This window comes from Taurulus bubalis (assembly GCF_910589615.1).
Source record: "Taurulus bubalis genome assembly, chromosome: 11".
NCBI classification, from domain to species: domain Eukaryota; kingdom Metazoa; phylum Chordata; class Actinopteri; order Perciformes; family Cottidae; genus Taurulus; species Taurulus bubalis.
The window spans coordinates 15,358,413-15,375,248 of NC_136599.1; the positions used below are offsets into that span (position 1 = coordinate 15,358,413).

A 16,836-nucleotide genomic window follows, 5' to 3' on the forward strand; every position below is an offset into this window, starting at 1 on the left:
ATTCCCGTAGCATTGGAGCTTTGCAGCGGGTGTCCACACTCGGTGGTGGCAGGGATTTTGCAATTCTTCGATCATCTAGCAGAGATTTCGGTGCATTGGCAGTTGGTCCCCAAAAAAATTTGTCATTGGCCAGCACACTGTGAGTCATTTTGTATTTGTTCCTCGTTTCTCATTTTTCTGAACTTGGTCATTATGCAGCAAAGTTCCGTGGTGAACTGATTGTGTTTGGTTCAGCTGTCTTTTACGACATAAGAAACCACATTGCCTCAGTAGTATTGAGTCTGTAAACATTTTTTTTGTATGTTTTTTTTAGCTTTTTTAGTTTTTCTTACTTGCAAATGATCACTTTTTCTACATTTGTTGGGTTTGGGCTCAGAGTCTCATCTCCCTCTGTTTTATTGGATTTTGAGAGTCACTGAACCTTAACACTTGGATTCCCACTCATCTTTTTGGTTTTTGTCCTTGTCTTTCCTGTCCCACTCGTCCTTTTTTTCATCCTGCTTTTCCTTGTCAGGTTTGGTCACGCTGTCGTACGAGGGGAGAGAGGCTGTGGATGGTGTGCTCTCCTTCTTCTCTTGGTTGGTCCCACCATTCTCAAACTTATTGTTAGTAAAAGTGAAACGCTTGAAGATGATGCCGCGCCGGATGAGGTGGATGCGGTAGGCATTCTGGATAATTCTGGCAGAGACATCCTCCTGTTTGCGGCGAAGAGTGGTGGTGATGGGTTCGTACGACACCTTGGAAGGATTGGCCTGCACAAAACGCTCCTCCATCTGTTGTCTCAGCATGTCCAACTCACCACTGTCACCCAACACTCGCTTTGTGAAGGCAAACAGGATGTCTAGGCAGTGAATACGATCGCCGCTCACCATGGGCAGGTCCATGGCAATTAGTTCTATAGTGTTGGGCTTTGGCACACGAAGTGGGTGCTCCAGCGCGTCTGCAAAGTCAGACAGCTTGGCAAAAGTAATGAACTGAGAAGCAGTAGGGTCAAACTTCTCCCAGATCTCGTAGAAGGTCTCAAAGTCGTCCTCACTGAGTGGATCAGCACTTTCCTCTGTGGCCACGCTGAAGTTCTCCAGGATGATGGCAATGTACATGTTGACCACAATCAGGAAAGAAATTATGATATACATGACAAAAAAGAAGATTCCCACTGAGGGGTTACCACAGTCGCCCTTCACGTTTGTACCAGGGTTCTCCAAAGTGGGGTCACAGTCTGGTGGGTAGTTCATGATTGGCAGCAGCAAGCCGTCCCATCCAGCTGATGTGGTGATCATGAACAGAATGATCATGCTGTTGCCAAAGGTCTCAAAGTTGTACAAGTCGTCAATTCCGGCTCCATGTTTTACGTAGCCAAAGTTAGACATGCCGAAGATAGAAAAGATGAACATAACCAGGAAGAGCAGTAAGCCAATGTTGAACAGGGCGGGCAGTGACATCATTAGAGCAAAAAGTAAAGTCCGGATGCCCTTGGCTCCTTTGATAAGACGCAGGATACGTCCTATACGAGCCAACCTGATCACCCTGAAGAGTGTTGGTGACACAAAGTACTTCTCAATTATATCAGCCAGGAACATGCCTGAGAGAAAATAGAGGGAAATAGACAGAAGAAAGGAAGTGAATACCATCAGAAAACAACAGACTTGTTATTCTTTAGTTCTTTTCTTATTGCTTTGTGTCATCCACCTCCCTCACTTACCGACAATAGACAGAATGACCACCACCACGTCAAAGATATTCCAGCCATTGGTGAAGTAATAGTGGCGAAGGGCAAAAAGCTTTAGCAAGAACTCTGTGGTAAAGACTACAATAAAGATGAAGTTGACCCAGTAGAGGACGTTCTCCGTTTCGTCTGACTGATCATCTGTTTCCACCATCATGGTAACCATGTTGAGGCAGATGAGAATCATGATCGAGATGTCAAAGACCTGCTGTGTCACAAAGTCAAACACCATGCCCTGGACCGGGTTCTACGAAGAGAGATAACACAGAAAGAGGAAGTTGAGTTTTCAACCAAAAGCGTCATACTTACCCAGAGAAAAAAGAAAATACCTGTGGTCGAGGAATAGGTTTTTGTGGCTTTTTGGACCCCAGTTTTTTCATGGCATTGTAGTACTTCTTCTGTTCCTCTGTCATGAATATATCCTGACCTCCAAAGTGAAGGGATGAACAAAGATTTGGTTATAATCACATTCTGACAATAAAACTGAAACTCCTAAAGCAAAATAGAGGTTAAGGAGGCAAAATGTGTCTTATCTTTTTCTTCTGCTGGTTGAAGTTGTCAATGATCACACCAATGAAGAGGTTGAGGGTGAAGAAGGACCCAAATATGATGAAAACCACAAAGTAGATGTACATGTAGATGTTGACTTCATAGTCGGGCTGATCTTCCACCTAGGAGGGAGGCACAATGTTGAAGCTATTAACCACATTTAAAAAAAAAAATGTACATTTCAGGAAATATTATTATTTACTTTCTTGAGTTAGATGAAAATATCAACATCATTCTCATATCCACACAGTAAATATGATGCTTTCAACAGCAGCACCTCCTAAGTTTATGTATTAATACCAATTTGCTTATTCTGTACTAAAATCAAAAGGTCCTGGTCAAGAAATAAACTCTTACTTAAAGTCAGTCGAGTTTCTTATGCTAAGTTAAGTTAGCTTCATACTAGCTCTCATCAAGAAATGTAATAGGTATATTTCCTAGGATGTCAAACTCTTCCTTTAACAGTCTGGCATACAGTGAAATAAATTAGCATTACAATATTTATTGAAGAAGCAATGAATATACCTCTCTGGAATCCACAGCCGCGTACATAATGTCCATCCAACCTTTGAACGTGGCCTTTCAAAAGAGAGACATTACTAAATAAAATTGTAAAAACACAAAATTGTAAATTGTAAATCAAAGAAACTCAAACCGAAACTGATGCATGTCCTGCAGTACAGCTTTTGCATGGAGAGAAACAAGTATGTGAAGGAAAGGGCATGGAGAAACACCAAACAACAGTCTCAGAGTGCTGTGAAAGCAAATGGAGTTTGAAGCAACAACAGACCCTCAGGTGAAGCACAGAATGAATAGAAAAAAACAGAAAGGTGCATGGGAAAATGAGAAAAGAAACCACGTTAGCATGAAATAAGAACTGGAGTCAGGAAGAGAGGAGAGAAGGAGTGACACTCTCACCACTTGAAGCAGGGCCAAGTAGCCGGCTCCCACGTTGTCAAAGTTGATCTTGACGTTCTTCCACCTGACCTCGGTAAAGTTTTGCTCCATTAGGGCCACACACTGGGTCTTGTTGTTGACCACGTCGACGGAAAAGTATTCCTCTGATGTCTGATTGAAACAGTAGTAGTACTTGCCCGCAAACAAGTTTACCCCCATGATACTGAAAATCAGCCAAAAGATGAGGCAAACCAGCAACACATTCATAATGGAAGGGATGGCACCCACCAAGGCGTTGACTACCACCTAGACCAGACCAGGGAAGACAAGATATGACATGAAAACCAGGAAACAAACGCAGCTCTTTCAACCCCTCCGATAAGACACTACATACTGGTATGACGTTACACTGAGTACTTTAAAGAATTGTTTAAGCTTGTGTTACAAGTGGCGTTACGAGCAGCAGTTCAATCCATATTGTGATTTAATGTAGTCAAAAATAAACAATTCACACTACTGGGATAACCATACTGAAGTGTGGGAAACCAATGGAAGGGAGAGCTGCATGAGTCCATTTCTAATTAGAGCAGCACTGATGTGACTCTGAGATGCTCTTTGGTCTACAGAAGCAAGCAGCTAGAGGTGCTAAAGGGATACTCAATCACACACGCACACAAACACCAAGGCAAATACAATCTAAAAAAATTCTATGAGAATCAAATGTGTACAACGTAAAAAAATACAGAATTTCTCTCAGCATTTTGTGATTTCATAATTATAGTCCCAACACAGGCTACTATTTTATGTTTTATACATATGAGAATAGTACAATTGTATTATATTGTACGTGACATGAATGTCATTGACATGTAGTGTGTGATACTAAACTAATAGTGTTGTAGAAAATGTGCATGACAGTTCCTATGAATCATATAAGAAGAAGAAAAACAGACAGAGTTCATGTACTGAAAATTATTGGAGCTATTGTACATTTTACAACATATTTAATCCCAATTTTGTTGTTCATTAGGTGACAGACACACATACACATACATACATTAAACACACACTCAGGTGTATGTACATACTGCATCCCAGTGGTCGTTTAAAACGGTATCTCTCCTAAGAATCACAAAACTGCTAAATGCTCCTATTATTATTATTATTATTTTCTTTACTTATATTTCTGAAATAAATGTATATCCCCAAATAACATGAAATAATGATGGGAGCATTTGACAATGTTGTGAGAAATACCATTTTTTAGGATTAATAAATTTGGAAGAAATTGATGGGTATGTTTCTACATATTTACTTAATAAAGCTTAAATGTCAGTAAAATATTAAGTGTTAAGTGTTTGCCATACCACTATGAAGTGTCCACTCTTACCACCCCAACCTAAGACAGTCAATATTCTTAATCTAAGTTAAACAATATAACACTATAGAAGTAAAAAAAAAAGAAAAAAAATATATATAGTGTTATATATATAGTATATATATAATAGTTCCCACCACCACCCAAAACTCTAGCAATCCAATTAGACTTCCCGTAGATTTATTATAGCAAGTAATAAGCTCAGCACATAGTGAACCGCTCACTACCAGTGTTAGGCAGGCCGACCAGCAGCTCTCAGGCAGACAGCTGAGCATGCATGTCTTTGGCAGACTCGTTTTATGGAGCCATATTCCCTCCTCATTACATACAGACAGGGAGGAGCTTGAGAGCAGGATTTTCTCGGCATGGACACGACCTCTACAGGCTGAATCTTAAATTTGTGCACACTAGTAAAATATTGTGTCCGATTTAAAATGCTAAAAGAAAATGTCTTGAGGATGATGTTTTTCAAATACAATTATAAGCCTTGTGTTGCCATTGCACTTGCTGAGAAAATGACTCTTTGCTCAATCTGAGATACAATTGAACCGCTTTAAAAAAGTCTGTGTTTAAAAAAGTAATTAGGCCATGCTGTGGGGAAAGCATTCTCAGAAAGAGGGAAAATGGCTTTCAAAAATGCATAATGTGCATCGGCAGTAATAGTACATGCGTGTTACATGGCATTGTGCAATCTCAAGAACCGTTCAACTCAATATATAAATAAATAGAGAAATATGTGGATAGAGAGGTGGCGGCAAAAGAGATAACGTTAAAGCTTTGCTTGCTTGAGGGTCTGATGTTTACATGGTTTGTATGGGTGTCTGACAAATATCTAGAGCACAATATTGCTGAACTCGAATATAATATGAGTTGGCCTGCTAATTGTGAGGAAGGGCCATTAAAGATTAATAACTTTAATAACTGGCAAAGATAAAACCAACAAAATCTCAAAATCTTTGGTGCAACTAAAATGACAGCAAGTTCGTCAGGAAAGAGGGGATTTACTGTAAATGGGGTAAAGATGGCTGGAGATGTTGTCATTCCTGCACAATGTATTGCTCAAAAAAGTAAGACCGAGATTACAAAGCAGCATTATGAGAAAGAGAGCAAAGTTTGACGTCAGAGCAGCCAATTCACATTGCATGTTAAGCAGTGTAATGTGTCCAACTGAAGCTGCACTATTCTCTCGGCCCTGTTGAGTTGTGTCGGCCTCTGCAATGCGTCGCGCCGCAACACTCAACCAGTGGGGATATACAAGTGTTCCTCATTCTAACTCTACAGAATCTCTTTCATGCCGTGTCATCTCTCCATTCTTGAAATTCCCAATTCATTTATTCATTGTGTTGACCTACAATTTTCCATTTTTAGTTAAAACAAAATGGTAACTCAATTGATGAACATAGACATTATAGTAGAAAATTGATACAGCAGGATCAAATTCTTCTATTTGTTTCCCTTTGCGTGACTAGGCCACCCTCACCTCTCTTACCACCCAGTGAATGGGGTCATTCATAGGGACACTGGTATTGGCATTATTACACTCTACTAAAGCAAATGTGCCATAATATCCAACCCCAAAAATGACATAACAATGAAAAGGTCTATTTGCTATCCCAGTGTGTGTTGTTCATGACAGCATCCATAAAGCATATCCAGGGCCTAAAAGCATTGATGCCTGCTCATGTGCAACGGCATCACATTTTAGTCACTGGATATCTAGTATGAATGAGACTTCACGATACATTTGCAATCAGTCCACCCACTAGATAATTGCAAAGGCCTTCTACTCCTGCTGGTCTGTCATTTTTGGGACGTACTAAAGAGGGGCAACACATTGTCTGGTTGAGAGTTTTGTCCTAACGCTGTTGTCTAAGTCAACCTATGAGCCACCACCCACCCAGACCCAGAACTCAAAGTCAGAGTTTAACTGGGCCCGTTGTAGTTTAACTTCCTGTGGGAGTGGAAGGCAACAGGAAGCCAGGGACTGCTGTATGCACGACAGCATGTGGTGCCATGACATGACAGCATTAATGCCTTGAGTGAAATAGCAGCCTAGCATATTTGCTAAGCTTCTGCCTGCACTCCAAAAGGAAATTATTTAATATTGATGAATGTTTAAAAAACTTTACAGCAAAAACCTGCCACCAGAATGGACTGTTAGCAGATCCATCGGTCAGATGGTACAACCCAAAGGGCTGCAGGTGGCAGAAGCTCAACAAATAGTTTCATCCCAAAGCCACAACACTGTGAGTGTGTAGTTCATTCCCTGATGTAGAAATATCCTGGACAGGCAGGAGACTGTGGTGACCCTCCAGCGGTCTGGCCCAGCAGAACCGTATTGAGGTGGAGTGATTAGTGGAGGGATAACAGGGTGCGGAAGAGGAGGAGGGGGAAGGGTGGGGAGGTGTGGTTGCAGCTCAGTGCTGCACATGTGGGACTGAGGAGGAGGTGTGGAGGGGCTGATGTGAAGAGAAGAAGCTCAAACTAGAAGACTAGGGAACGAGTCCAAGAGTAGTAAGTATTAAAGAGTATAGAGAGAAAGAGACAGGGGGGACTACATGTGACAACAACCAGGTGCAACCTATTGCTACCACCAGTCACAAAGATAACCAATCAGGAAGTATATTAGGAAGATATTTTAGGAAGTAACAGCTGAAGCAACCAGAGGGCGCAAGTGATTCCTGCTCTGTAAACCACATCTATTACGAGTGGGACAGATTCCTCTGAGTGGTTGTTTGGCAGCTGTCCTGCATGCAGAGTTATGGTGTGACTGGTTGAGCAGAGGTTTTTGTGTCCTGCAGCTCCCTGGTTCCTGCTGGTTGTTCTCGATGCCAGATGCATTGGGATGTGATGTGAGCTGGGGAAGGGAGGGTTATGGGAGCAGGGGGGGACGGGGGCATGTGTAGGGGAGGGGGGGCTTGGGGGTCTAAATTAAAAGCAGTGGTTGAGAATCAGGCCAAATGAAGAGCTACCTGTTGATTTGAAAGCTCTATGTAAGTTTGGTTAGCTCTGACCAATTTTGCATTCACTTTGGCCAATCAAGGAGAAGAAACAAAGTAAGATGAAGTAACCAGAATTTCTAGTTTGTCACTTATGTGATGAGGCAGCTTTGTGATACAAAATATTTCTATTGCACTTTGGGTAATACACAAATCAATATCTGTATAGATTTTGTTGTTTAAGAAATTCAATTGAAATGTATGTTGTTCTGCTGGCAATACAACTTTACTGTTACTTTACTCAGTCTCTCAGCTGCATCATGACTTGTTCATTCACTCTAAAAAAGGCATGGTACAGGATTGTGCATGGAAAGGTAACTTATTGACTTTCATTTCCTGGTGTTAACCCCCCGCCCCCATTTTGGAGTTATTTGTCCTCTTAGTTTGTTTTTTTAGATCAGCTCTAGCATGCTTTAAACTGTTGAATGGGCATGCGGAAGGATCAGCTGCTTAGCTTTGGATCTTACCCTCATCCCTTCAAAACGTGACAAGGCTCTGAGGGGTCTCAAGGCCCTTAGTGTCCTGAGTGATTTAATGGGCCCTAGATCGGAGTAGCCCAGCGCATTAGCTACAAGGCTGACTATAGACACCTACACAAAAACAGAGAAGCAAAAGAGGTTCCAAACTGTTAGAAGTGAGAATATTCACTCGGGAAGAGACGGCCCTGGCATAGGCGGAGAGTTGCTTGACATACACACATAAATCTATGCATGTATATGCATGTATAATATTGCATTTATACATGTATATACACTGAGAGAGAAGGTAAATGTTTAGTATAGGTCTTATGTGTGTAGTATTTTTAGTAGCAGTGCGCCAAAGGGATTGTTTGTATGTTATTTGGGGCAGTTGACGAGAAGTGAAAAGTCCTTTGTACCTGCAAGAAAATTTGTGGTTGAGAGAGAAAGAGAGGAGATAGAGACATAAGACTCAAATAGAGGGTAAATCAGGCAGAAAAGAGTGCTACATGATTTAGTAAAATTACAAGTGAAAGGACTGGGAAAGCAGAGGAAGAGGAGTTGGGGAGGGAGGTAAGGAGAGAGGTTAACCTGGAGAAGCTGATAAAAACCCAAGAGACTTGAGAGCCTTACCCTTGCCCCTCTAACATTGTCTCTCCATGTCGCTCTTGGGCTGAGGCATAAAATCCCATATAATCTAAGACAGACAAACTAATGGAACCTAAGAGAAAGAATACAAGTAAACATGTACAAAGTGTGTCATTTTGCCATTTTCTTTCTCAGACATCAAATCAAATTGTCACACAGCATTTAGAGTCAAATAGGAGAGCCACGGTCACATGAACTACGCACAAGAAACATGGATGGAGGTTAAGGGCAGACCGGATATAGTTATTAGCACTGGATGGCACTGAAAGGACAAAAATACACAGTTGTGTTACAAACAGTTAACAATAACAGCACACAACCTCAAAGAAACTGGTGCAGCCCCTTTCACATCCGGCAGCAGCCGTAGAGGCATTGCTGCAGCCAAAGAACACTTCATAGTGTGTTATTAATAAGTTAAAAACACTCACTAAGTCCTTACATTATGTAATTCATTCCCCAAACTGTATATACTAGCATTCACAGCAACATAGTAAATCTGCTCTTATCGCCATTTTATCGCCAAATTAATGTAAATGTATGAGTTCTGGTATGAACACATATACATAATTGCATTGTGACCTTTAGAGGAAATGGACAATGGGGATTGCGCTAAAAAAAATGCGATAATGTTCTTTAAGGGGTTGTAAAAAGTGCAGGACGGTCTTCGCCTTGAAGTCACCTCAGGTGTGTAAAGACGGCCGTTACAGACTGTTTGCTGCACAGGGAAGTTTTGATATGAAGGATTATTTGGCTGAAAGCAGATTAATCTAGATGCAAAGTACGAGAGTGGGCAGTTATATTAGAATTAGGTAAAATACAGAGACATTTGCTTGTTCAAGAATCCGTGCATGATCACAGGAACTGTATCCTCAGGAAGTCTTTTAAAAAAACTGCAATCCCAGTCTGGATGCTGGAGGGTTTAAACAGGGGGAGTACCAGTTTCTTACAAATAAGGAAAAATATCAACAGTGAACACAGGTGAGTACCTCCAACCAGCCACCGACACCAACTGGTCAAACTCACCGCAAGAAGTACACAACATCCAAAGCTTACCAAAGTCACGGAGGGAGGTTTGTAACAGGCAAAATCTTCATTTTGACTGATGTCATTATCCACATGAATTAAAAGGGACCAACTTTTCAACCATTTAAGGGTGGAATGAATCAAAACTATGGAAAGAATGGCAGAAAATGTGGCACCATGGATTCAGACTTTTTACTGTACATGTGAATGTTCATCGGGTCCAGGATGTCCTCCTGGACAGGGCTTTAATTCGATGCTGTTAAGATTTCTTCAAGTACTTACACGCGTATCAATAACCTTTGCCTCTCGAAAAAGTTTGCAGCTGTGGTGGTGGGAGACAGTAAAATAAAGATTTTGCCTTGATCTACACTACAGTGTTTGGGGTAATTGTCACCTTCAGCCTGACCCCTTGGAGAGCCCCCCTTAGGGGGACCTGGCCTCTTGCCCCCCGCTGGGCCAGCTGTGTGGTAGTGACCTCAGCGCCTCAACGTCCTTCTCATAGAGCTCTGCAAGGCAAGGCCAATGACATCTGGGGCTGTGATCCCATGATGACGACAGCACAAACCAAACAGAAACAAACCAAACTAAAATGAAAAGAAAAAACACAACAAAACAATAATAATAATCTGAGTGAAAAAGAAAAATGAATGGAGTATGACACCTATCACCCTCACATTCGCACATTTTAGTATCACTATCAAACTAGAATGACCTATTCTAGCTATTTTGTGAATTTAAACAGCCTATATATGATGTATATGGATGATTCCATCTATAATATTAATTATTATTCCTACAATGTAAGAAAAATACTGAAAATATACTACTTTGCAAATTTCTGGTTGTGTTCTCCAGTAACTATGCTGTAAACTGAACAACACACTTTCTGACATTACATTTCTTGCCCTGTGCCATAATCAAACGGGTAACAGAAAGATACAGAAACACAAGGGCAATGAGGAAGAACACACTCACACAAAGAGTCAAGCACATCCACAATCAGAAAAAATACAGGCCGGTCTAATGATGGTGCCCCCCCATTCTGAGTCCATGGCAATGGTTTAACCTCACAACACATGACACAAAGGCACAGCCAGGCCACAACACAACCCAGACTCATCAAGCACAAGTCTCTCTCTTTGTTTTTTGGAGGGGGAGCGCTAGTGAAGACCAAACTTACCGCCGGCCGCCTGTCACCCACCATCATTACATCTCAGCACAATGTCACCACATACCTGAGGTTACACTTTCAAGAGGGAATGGAAGGAGAACAGGGAAAGAGGGGAGGAGGCGAGGAGGGTTGTCACTCTCTGTAACATGTTCACAACTTGGGAAACGTGGCACCCTGCACTGAAGTGTTGGGCTTGACAACACACCCACAGGCAGGGATTCTACTAAGGCACTAACCAGAATCAGTAAAGGGTGGTGTGTTTTTTATTTGCTCAAGGCTCTGTGTGTGCTGTATGTGTCAACTGTGACAATATGGTTTAAAAATAGCCGTGTAGCGAATCTGTAGGAAGTCTTAATAAACTAATGCCTTATTGTATGCCTTAAAAAACACAAACATATATGTGTGAATGGAGAAAATGAAGTGTACTTTGTATGAAATAAATAAATGCATGTTTGCTGCATGGAGTCTGGGATAAAGAAGCTTATAATACATCAACATGGCAACCTCTGGCCATTGATAGGAATCCATTCACGGGTAATAGCTGAGGTGTTGGACACTGCGGAGAGGCGGTTAGTTCAAGGAGAAAGACAGAAATCAGGGAAACTCCTATTCTATCCCAATTCTGCCAGCATTTATGTAAAATGCAAATGCGTCAAGCTTATAGCTACTAAAATGGTGCTCCACACATTAGCATATAATTGAAATAACCTCACAGTCTGAGGTTATGTTGTCTTAAAATAGTCAAAATAAGACTAATTTGTGGTGATATACGTATATAACTAACAAAGAATAGGTGGAATAATGTTTCCCGTTCTAGTCTTTCAATCTTGAATGACACAAGGAGCAGAGAAGTACACAGAGAGAGGACATAGGCACATATCAAACCTCTTACAGCTCAGAGACACAGGCAGAGACGCATCTTTAACATGTCCCATTGCTCTGAGCATGACTTGAATATGGTTGTAATTAATGTGCTTGGTTATTGATTGGCTAATTCTAATATGACTGGCATCAATGCTTAAATAGCTACAGTATGTGTTCAAATCGGAATAATTTCTATCAATTCCTTCCTCAAACAGTAAAATTGGCATCTGCACCAAGTAGGGAAACAGACAAAACAAATGTGTTGCTTGTGGCAAACCGGAGAAAGTGTTCATATTTGAAAGCAGATAATTGTTATATTATTATATTTATATATATATATATATATATATATATATATATATATATATATATATATATATATATATATATATATTCAAGCATCTCAGAGTGATAAACCAAGTATAAAAAAAGGATTGTTGCTTGATGGAGTTGTAAAAGGTGACTGGCATGTGTACACTTGAAATAGACAGACTGCAGTTCAGTCTTGTAAAACACTGTCCTGATAGCACAAGTGAGCCAAAACAAGAGGCTTCTTATGAAACAACATGCCCGCTCACCAAATGCAGACATTAAGCAGAGATTCAATTATTAACCTGTCCACTCAGACTTAACCACACCTAACAGACACTGATAGGGGCAACACTTAGTATTATAAAAACATCATATCCTGTGTCCACATAGTGAATGTAATGTATCTGACGTGGTTATTACCAATCTAATAAAGCAAAAGACAAATTATCACAGCAGAAATTAGCCTTAGCTCTGCTGCTTAATAGACTGCATTTATCTTTGTACCTGTGTGTTGCTGTTGGACCAGTGTGTGGTGAAAGACCAAATAACTGCTCTTCTTCTCTAATCTACTTCACACAATAGAGGAAACAAGAGCTGGACTTACATCCACAATGAAGAAATCCAGCCAACACCAGGCATTGGTGAAATACTTGACAAAACCGTAGGCGACCCATTTCAGCAACATCTCCAGGATGAAGATGTAGGTGAAAACCCTGTCGGCGTATTCCAAAATGATCCGAATGGTCTTCCTCTGCTCGATGTACACATCCTCAAAGGCCTGTAGAGAAACAGGAAAATTGTCAGCCACGACAAAGACGTAAACATTACACCTAATGATATAATTCTCCCAATGAAATTGTATGCAGCACTAAAGTCCGTTAATTGCTGATCACTAATGGTGATACTGAATAAAAAATAAATAAAATCTGAATTAAATATTCCACAGTTAATAGGGGTGAGGGGGAAATAATCGATACAGCATAGTATGGCAACATTTTGCGTGGAAATATTGTATTGATACACAAATGATAAAACACTTCAATCACTTTGGTCACTTAAATCACTTTAACTGGTGCAATATAAATACATGTTAAATATTTTTTTGTATTCTGTTTGTATATATAAAATTGCTATTGTGGATTTCTTCTTTACTGTTTTTATTACTGTTTTTACTGTTTATTTATATTACTTTATTTTAATTTTACTATGTGTCTCTGGTGTGCACTGCTGCTGTAATCATGCAATTTCCCCACTGCGGGACTAATAAAAGATTATCTTATTTCATCTTATCTTATAAACTATTAATATTGCAATCAGAACATTGAAGAAACTATGATATCTATGGTGTCCTGATTCCTGCATTGAGACACATTGTTTGTGTCTTTTGCGAGTCACGCAAGTGTGTGAGCCAGTTTGTTTCATGTGCTTGAGAAAGTCTTGCCACTCACCTGTAGCATGCTGTAAACTAGGGGTATTCAATTAAAATTCAGCGAGGTCCAGTTAGAGAGAATTTCCACATGCAAAGGTCCGGAACATCACAATAATGTCTAACTTGCGCTATGATTTAGTCCCATGTATATTGTAGTAGCCTAGAAGTTTCAACGTCTGTATGTAGTCAACAACTGACTTTGGATTTCAAATTGAACTGGATGAATTATAAATAATACATACACTATTAATAAATACATTTTCTTAAAAAAGAAAAAATGTAATACATAACAGAAAGCTTTTGAAAAATGTATGGACAGTGAATTAATGTATTAGGATTCTGATCATATTGGGCTTTTAGATTGTTTATTTTCTGGGCCTTCATTTCGGATTTGAGTGGGTACGTTTGCTCAAAGGAGTTATTAACTAACTGCATCATTTAAAGTTAGTTAATATATCTCAGTAATTGATATCGCCATACTCAGCATATCGTAAAATGTTTAAAATCGCAATATTAAATCATGACTTGAATATGCGGAAATTATCGTATCGTGGGGCCTGTGGTGTTTCCCACCCCTAAAAGCTAATGTAGATTTGCAGTCTTTGCTCTTTAGTAGCATTTCATATGTTTGAGAACAAGGCCCACTCCAACAACAGGAATAGATCCCCCATTTGATATACGTAGTCCATTAATCACAGGCGATTCTTTCCCCTCCCCCAACCGTGCTGCTCTGAGACTGAGAAACCAACCACTACTGCCATACTGTGTAGACACACACTAGTGCCTGTTAAGTGCCTCCATTTTTAATGAGTCATCTTTATTAAATCTTTATCCAGTTTGGAAATTATATTGCTTTATGTTTCGTTTTATTTTATGAAACAGCCACATAGTAGCTCCTTACCAGGGCACCGCTACTGAGGAGGATCATGAAGATGATGAGGCTCTCAAACCAGTTATGTTCCACAATCAGGTAGCAGGTTTTTCGCAGGAGCCACCAGTTTTTCCACCAGCCCGTAGTAATGTCAACTTCACAGCACTTAAACTTGGCTAAACATCCTGAGGACACACAGGAGGAGAACCGACATTTGATATGGTTAGATAAGTTACAGTCTTGTGTTTAGAATTCAAATTCAAGTCTTTAAATGAATATATGGCTTTTTGAGGAATTAATAGATAAGAGCAGGGCTCTCAAGTGTCACGCATTGAGCGTGACTGTCACGCATTTCGGTCTTAAGTCACGCCCTCCCGCCACACATCGTATTTCTCACGCTGAAAAAAAACTCTAGGCTATTTAATGTGCCGCAGCGCACAAATATGACCTGGTCGCGCTGACCTCACCATGGAGGAATCAAGCACGTCTCCCCCGAATCCCCTGGAGCTCTGCCGCGAGGTGCCTCTCATCAGCCAATCAAAAAAAAGAAATGGGCTACACAAATAGCCAATCAGAAAAACGTATCTGTTGTATCTGGGTGAAATGTAATCCAGCAACCAATAAAAATAAAGCTAATAATAATATGGGGGGAGGGGGGCTGGTCTGTGGGCATACGGCATGGGCGGAGGCGCGGCCGGGGCGGGGGGGTTTACCTAACATTGTTTTACCTATTTTTACCTACCGTGTTTTACCGAACATTGTTTTACCTAATGTTGTTTTACCTAACATTGTTTTACCCAACATTGTTTTACCTATCTTTACCTAACATTGTTTTACCTAACATTGTTTTACCTAATGTTGTTTTACCTAATGTTGTTTTATCTATCATTGTTTTACCTATCTTTACCTAACATTTTATCGAATGTTGTTAAACGTGCTAGGTAATGGTACATAAGCGAGTATGCTAAAAGGGCGGTTGTTGTTTATTTACAGTAGTTATTTTCTCACACTTGCTACATTATGTTGTAACATTACATTTTTACGTTATTTTAACACCAACCTTGATTTTTTTCTAACCTTTACCAAGTAGTTTTGATGCGTGAACCTAATGAATGTTTCACAATGTTGACGAGTCATTATGCATTTCTTTGTCCAGAAACATTGACATTGAATGTATCCGATGGTTTGCAGGATGTCAATGGGAGCAGTGGTCTCACCATCTGTCCAACACGCCTCTGGGTCCAGGTATTCCTCCACCGGCTCCACCACCACCACCTCCTCCACGTCTGGCTTGATGTCAATAGTGCTGCCTTCCGACGAACTGGTTTCATCCAGCTGCAGAGATGCAAACATATGAGCACACACACGGACACAGTTCCAGACACACAAAGGAACAAAGGAACACAATTTCAGAGATTCAGAAACACATCAGTTTTTATGCCTATAGGACCGCTAATTTTGAAGAAAGCTGAACTCACGAGGAGCAGTCTGGACCTGTCATGTTACCCTATTTCTAATTTGTGTTGGCTCAGTCTAAAAAAGGAAAACACTTTGAGGACTACTAGATCAGAGTGTTTTTTTTTCCATATTGAAATAGATGTTATAACAATCTTGAAAATGAACACTAAAATGGAATATCAAATGGCATATCATCTGCTCTGAAAGTCTTCTTAATGCATTTTATCAAAAGAGATATATCTATTTCATCCACGCTGCCTGCCTGCTCCAGCCACTCTAGATGACTATTGAGTAATGGAGTTATATTAGTGTCTGGACAGTGTAGTAGCCAGCCACACCCATGGCTTTACTGTCCTTGAGTTTTGTTGTTAAGTATGCTGCAGTCTGTTTTTCTAACATTGCCTGTCTGAATACTTGTGTGATAAACTATTAGAAGTGGATGATATAATGTAATCATCGAACTGACCTCTTTGCTGTTCTCGTTTTCCGACTCGCTGCTGAAGTCCTCTGTGTTGAGGTTTTCAAAATCAGACTCTCCCACAGCTATGGGCACGCAGACGGTCAGGTTTGGGTTGTGGATGAACGACATGTGGTCCTCATCGATCATATACTTGCCCACACTGCTGCCAATACCGCTGGTAGTGCCGTTACCATTCTTGGCATAGTCCAGGTCACGGTTGATGTCCACCCCGGTGTGGTTAGCAATGCAGTTTAGCTTCTTGTCATACATGTCATCCAAAGGCTTCTGCTCATCCTCCATCTGTGGTTTCTTCAGCAGACTTGCCATCAATATCCGCATCTTCACTTTTATCCATGCAATGCCAATCTTGAAACGCTTGACGGATATCTGCAGGTTGTTGGGTTCACCATCGTCATCTGTCGCAGCCAAGTTGTCAGCACTGAATGAGCTCAGCAGCAAGGCAAGGAACAGGTTCAACACCTTTGGACACAAAATGAGAAATCAGTAACGAGATGCTGAGCGCACATTTTCTATTCTCTGACCACATCATACTTATTTAAAGATATTTTTGAGAGCCAACAGTCAACTGTTTC

The 16,836-nt window shown here is 40.5% G+C and overlaps 1 protein-coding gene across 9 annotated transcripts in view; it reads right to left on the reverse strand.

The window, feature by feature from the left end:
* Positions 1-422: 422 nt before the first annotated feature.
* The window catches only part of scn8aa (sodium channel, voltage gated, type VIII, alpha subunit a), a gene marked incomplete at both ends in the record, with an annotated part of 36,413 nt that continues 19,999 nt past the window's right edge, over positions 423-16,836 (reverse strand). For 8 of the 9 annotated variants that reach the window (XM_079226809.1, XM_079226810.1, XM_079226806.1 and 5 more), the window contains 11 exons: positions 423-1,582; positions 1,703-1,973; positions 2,056-2,160; positions 2,260-2,397; positions 2,801-2,854; positions 3,194-3,478; positions 8,017-8,139; positions 12,630-12,803; positions 14,356-14,510; positions 15,543-15,660; positions 16,250-16,723. In XM_079226809.1, coding sequence (XP_079082935.1) covers positions 423-1,582; positions 1,703-1,973; positions 2,056-2,160; positions 2,260-2,397; positions 2,801-2,854; positions 3,194-3,478; positions 8,017-8,139; positions 12,630-12,803; positions 14,356-14,510; positions 15,543-15,660; positions 16,250-16,723 — 3,057 coding nt within the window. Of the gene's footprint in view, positions 1,583-1,702; positions 1,974-2,055; positions 2,161-2,259; positions 2,398-2,800; positions 2,855-3,193; positions 3,479-8,016; positions 8,140-12,629; positions 12,804-14,355; positions 14,511-15,542; positions 15,661-16,240; positions 16,724-16,836 lie in introns of all 9 variants that reach the window. The other variant, XM_079226804.1, reaches the window with a different exon arrangement.